The sequence below is a fragment of the Chlorocebus sabaeus genome, chromosome 23, assembly GCF_047675955.1.
Source record: "Chlorocebus sabaeus isolate Y175 chromosome 23, mChlSab1.0.hap1, whole genome shotgun sequence".
Lineage (NCBI taxonomy): Eukaryota > Metazoa > Chordata > Mammalia > Primates > Cercopithecidae > Chlorocebus > Chlorocebus sabaeus.
Genome location: NC_132926.1, coordinates 72,691,045 through 72,696,229, shown reverse-complemented (window position 1 = coordinate 72,696,229; position 5,185 = coordinate 72,691,045). Strand labels below are relative to the sequence as shown.

The window sequence follows — 5,185 nt, the reverse complement described above, 5'->3', positions numbered from 1 at the left end:
ACACCTTCCCCTAGTTTCCTCAAGTCCCAAGCTGTGGGCTGGGTTCCATATCCACTTTCAAAACTCTAACTGCTTTGGGACATCTAGGGGCAGGTTTTTCCTATTGTTTACAAGAAACCTAAGAAGTCAGTACGTGTAACTTCCAAACCAGAGGCACTGAGTGGGGAATCTGCAGAGCCTGCCAGTTCTTCTCCCATTCTGCAGACAGCGAGCCTCATCTGGGACGAGGGCTCACGGACTTGGGTGTGTTTTGCTTCAGGACGAGAGAGAATTCCCAGTACATCAATCCCATTTGCTTTCCCGAGAAGGAAAAGCCATGACCTGGTGTCTCAGGTCCCCATGGAGGGATTGTTCTGAGAGTCCCTGGAGGGACACAGTTGTGTAAGAGGTTTCTTGGGAGAGAAAGATTTCTCTTTCTTGACACATTTGCCTCCAGCAAAAATCACTTTAGAGCTGAATGTGGAGTCACAAGTCTAATGCTGCAGTCTTCAGTGTAAAACTTGTGTGAATTCTGTTATATGCCATTGGAGGGACTGAAAAGCCTCTTCCTGAGACAGATGATCTGTTCCTTTTCCATTACCAGTTTTCTCCAATCATCAGTGGAAGCTCCTTATTTAGAAACACTTTAACTTTCTCCACAGCCCCTCCCTGGGCTATTTTTGGCCCCTTACTGAAGAATGGAAGCAAAATTACATTTTAAAAGCAACCATTAGTTTATTGACACAGAGAAGGTTTGTTAATCAAGTCAGACTTTTTCCTTTCTTGATCAATACATATCTGGCTTGTCCTGCTAACAGACACTTACCCAATTACCTGCTTTCTAATCGCAGTCTCCACAACCTTTAAAAATTCAGCTTGTTTCATTGATTCAGGTAACAGCTAAATTGGCATCCAGTCTCTTGCAGAACAGATTTAATCTGGCCTGCATTTGATTAAAATGCCTCACCGAAACCAATGCCAGATGTAATTTTCTCACTCTTCACATTGCCTTTGGAAGTTATACAGAGCCCAACATGTGCCAAGGCCCAGCATGGGAGATATTTAAGTCGGATCTCCACTCATCAGTTCTCAGAGACTTCCAAGTGGACAATGGGATACACTTGCCCCATAAACATCTAATTCCTGGTTCCTACCTCCTTGAGATGAATTCTTAGAAATAGAATTCCTGGAGCAAAGGGGCAGTTCCTTAACACGTATAACAATTCCATTGGTTGCAGAACAAAATAGATGAGAACATAAATATCACAAAATGTAACTATGGGAAACAAGGTTCCCATTGTAAATTTAATACATTTCCTGAGAATCAGTGTGATAGGGTAATAATCTTACAGAAATCTTAAAAACAATTTGTCCTCAAGCACTCATGTTGTTGATATTTGACAAACCATATAGTGAAAAAAATTTAATTGAAATGGAACTGTAGACTGCAACTCATTCGTACAGAAGAAGCACTTATCCTGTCCTTGGGGGTTAAATAATGAAGCTAAAAGCTTTCTAATCACCAAGGGAAAAAAATCTGTTATCTACATCATTAGTTTTCACCTCAGCCTTGCAAAAGGAGAAAATGCAAGTTAATTCATTTGCAATAACAATTCTGAAATTGTAAGTAGAAAACTTAGAGGGTCTGATATTTTATAATGTGGAAGTGTGACATAAATATAAACTATAAATAAGTTACGTTATATATGCAACAGAGGACCAAACTCCTTGTCCAGTGTAATGCAAACAAGGAACAAGGTATCTCACTCTAAGATGCCTCAGAGGCCATGAGAGTCAGGGTTCCTGCCTGGACTCCACATAAATCATCCAAGGCAGCTGTACAAAGGGAGCCCAAGCCCAAAATCTGTGCTTGAAAGTATGGAAGATGAGCGAATAAAGCCCATATGGAACCATGCTTTATAGTCTTGTTTAAACCTTGCTTACATCTTTATACTATTGTTTAATATAGCGATATTAGAGTTATAGTTAGATGAAATGCCTTAGCTTCCCCATCTGAAAGTGGAAACAATAAGATAAATGCAACCATAATGAAGGGCTATTCACAAAAAAAAAAAAAAAAAAAAAAAATTCAGATGGCTATTTCCTTGCTGTAAAAGTCTGCATTATACAACAAAATAGAGGCAAATACAAGAACAACAGATAACAAAACTGTACGTCATGGAATCTTCAGATTTTACCTTTTTAAATCTGTCCTACTGACCTGAGAAGATGACCCTAAAAAACAGCTGACATTGATGCCTGGAGCTTCATGAAATAGGAAGAGAAGTAGGAAATTGATAGCTGAGGGCCATACTTTTCTGGCTAAATCCCAGATACCAAAACCCAACTCCATTCTGCTGGGGTCAGCTGGATCCAGGGGGCTTGTAATTTCATAGGTCACAGCGTGAAGTTCCTTACTGGGTGGAACTGCCCAACTGAAGCACTGGATAGCACTCCAGTGTCCCAGAGGGAGCTAGAAATATATTCTTCTTAAGAAAAAAGACTGCAGTGATAGCTAAGGCAGAGCATGTGTTTATTGCCTCATTTAATCCTCCCAGCAACCCGGTGAGGTTAAGTATTATTGTCTTTATCTTACGGGTGAGATAAAACACAGGAAGTGCAGGAAACAAGAAACTGCCTGAGCTGGGAATCAGACCCTGGGAGTCTAGAATCAAGTTGATATTCTTTTGACTCCATGGAAAAAGTAGCAGGATCTTTTTTGGGCAGTGGGGTGCAGGGATAATGTGTATTTTTTAAGTTGGAAATTTTTAAAGACTATTTACATGTAAAATTCACCTATTTGATTATACAGTCTGATGAACTTTTGTCACTGTATACAATCATGTAGCCAGTCAGGATATAGGACAGTTCACTCCTTCTGAAAAGTTGTCTTCAGACCCAAACCCCCATCCTCTACTCCAGGCAAACACTGATCCGATTCTGTCGTAATAGTATTGCCTTATCTGGAATTCCACATAAGTGGACTCATAAATATGTAGTTGTGTTTGACTTCTTTCACTTAGCATGTTTGAAACGCATTCATGTTGTTACATGTATTAATATTTTGCACCTCTTGATGGCTCTGTAGGGTTTCATAGTATCAATATGTCACACACTGTCTCTATTCACCATTTGATGGTATCTAGATTCCTTCCAGTTTGGAATATTGTGAATGATGCTTTTATGAATATGCTCTTGTCTTTGTATGGATATGTTTTCTTTCTCTTGAAAAATTACGCAGGGTGGACTTGCTGAGTTGTATGCTAAGTGTATGTCTAACTTTATAAATATACTGCCATCCTGTTTTCCAAAGTGGTTTACCGTTATACATTCATGCCAGCAGGGGATGAGAGTTCTAGTCGCTTTACATCCCTGCCAACATTTTGTATTGTCAGTCTTTTTAACCTTAGTCGTTCTAGTAGGTATATAAAACCATCTCATTATGGTTTTAATTTCTGCTCATTAGTGATAATTTTACTAGTGATATGTTTACTAATTTTGACTAGAGATATGGAATACTTTCATATCTGTATTGGCCATTTGTGTATTTTCTTTAGTGAGGAACCTATTCAAGTCTTTTGTTCATTTTTAAACAATGAGTTGTCTTCTTACAACTGAGTTTTCTAATTGAGTGTGTATAGTGTGGATATGTGACTCTGTCCTGTACATTTCTCTGCTTTTGTTGACCCCGCATGACATTTACATGCTTTTTTTTTTTTTTTAAAGTATTTCCAGGTTTTATAGTTGTTTTCTGTAGCATGTTTTGTCTAGTAATATCTTTGTCTATCACACCTGGAAGCAAAACCCATTTGTGTTTTAATACAACAAAAGGGAGAATAAATATAAGTCACACCAAGGCACATCCTCAAACTGTTGAAAGCCAAAGATGAAGAGCAAACCTTGAAAGCAGCAAGAGAAAAATGAGAACTACATGTGGAGGAACAATGATCAGGTCAATGGCTGACTTCTTGCAGGAAACTAGAGAGGCCAGGAGGGAGTAGAAAAACACCTTTAAATAATATAATAAATTTAAAAATCATATGGTGAACCTATAATTCTATGTCCAGTGGATTTTAAAACACATGCTATCCATTCAGTTGGAGTAAGGTCAATATGTCAACACAGACAATGTGAAGGTTTTCCAAGTTTCTGATGAGGTGAATCGAGGTGGACAACTGGAATCTATGGTCCCTGAATCTGCAGGAATTAAGAAGCAGCAGATAGTGACATTGCCTGTCATGGCTTATACCCTCCAATCCCTTGTGGTGTTGGCTCTGCTAGAGCCAGGCCTGCTGGTCACTGTGTTTTGAAAGCACCTCCGGCCGCCAAGACCAAGATGGCCGTGAGACTCGGCGCCCTCCTCAAGATTGCCTGGGACAAGGAGCCAGTGCTGGTTGTGTCCTTCGTCATTGGGGGCCTCGCTATAATTATGCCTCCATTCAGCCCCTACTTCAAGTACTCCGTCATGATCAACGAGGCCACGCCCTACAACTACCCAGTGCCCGTCCGCGATGATGGGAACATGCCGGACGTGCCCAGCCACCCCCAGGACCCTCAGGGCCCCAGCCTGGAGTGGCTGAAGAAACTGTGAGCACCTTCACTGACAGAGGCGGCCCCTCCCATGGCTCCCAATAAAAATGTGCAAACCGAAAAAAAAAAAAACAGAAAGCACCTCCAACAGCAGCTGCCAATCCTACTGCCTCTCTGTGCTCAGACATGGGAAGACCTGTGTCTCCTGGTGAACATATGACTTCTTTGGGGATTTGAAAATGATTGGCCTTGCTGTGCTGCTGACAGATTTTACCCAGTAAATTAAGTTTCAGAGATTATGAGGCAAATTAAGTTTCAGAGGTCATGAAACAAACACCACGATTTTGATTTCGACTTTAAAAATGTCTTAAGCATCATCTTGTAGTCTCCTAAATCATTTTCACTAGGTTGTGAAAAGGACCTGCAGTGTCTTCATGGCATAACAGAGGTTTTAGCCTAAGGCTCAAACTGAGATTCAGACACATCTGGTATATTGCACGGAGACCCAGAAGGAATGGATGGCATGCTCATATGGGATGCTTTGAGAAGAGTTTAATAAGAACTATTTACAAATGTGTGGGCTGAGTATAGAAAACTCTCAAGGATGGTGTGGTTCCCCAGAGACTATAAGAGCAGAAGCTATTACCACCTTTTGGCACAAAGGAAAATGGGGAGG

General features: G+C 40.5%; 1 protein-coding gene across 1 annotated transcript; it reads left to right on the top strand.

Moving 5' to 3' along the window:
- Positions 1-4,315: 4,315 nt before the first annotated feature.
- On the top strand, positions 4,316-4,630 carry LOC103244309 (NADH dehydrogenase [ubiquinone] 1 alpha subcomplex subunit 3). Its single transcript, XM_008014102.3, has one exon. The coding sequence runs from the start codon at positions 4,316-4,318 to the stop codon at positions 4,568-4,570; it is 255 nt and encodes an 84-aa protein (XP_008012293.2). The 3' UTR covers positions 4,571-4,630.
- Positions 4,631-5,185: the final 555 nt, after the last annotated feature.

Excerpts from the sequence above, each read along its gene's own strand:
- LOC103244309 (XM_008014102.3), top strand. The coding sequence starts at position 4,316 with ATGGCCGTGAGACTCGGCGCCCTCCTCAAGATTGCCTGGGACAAGGAG.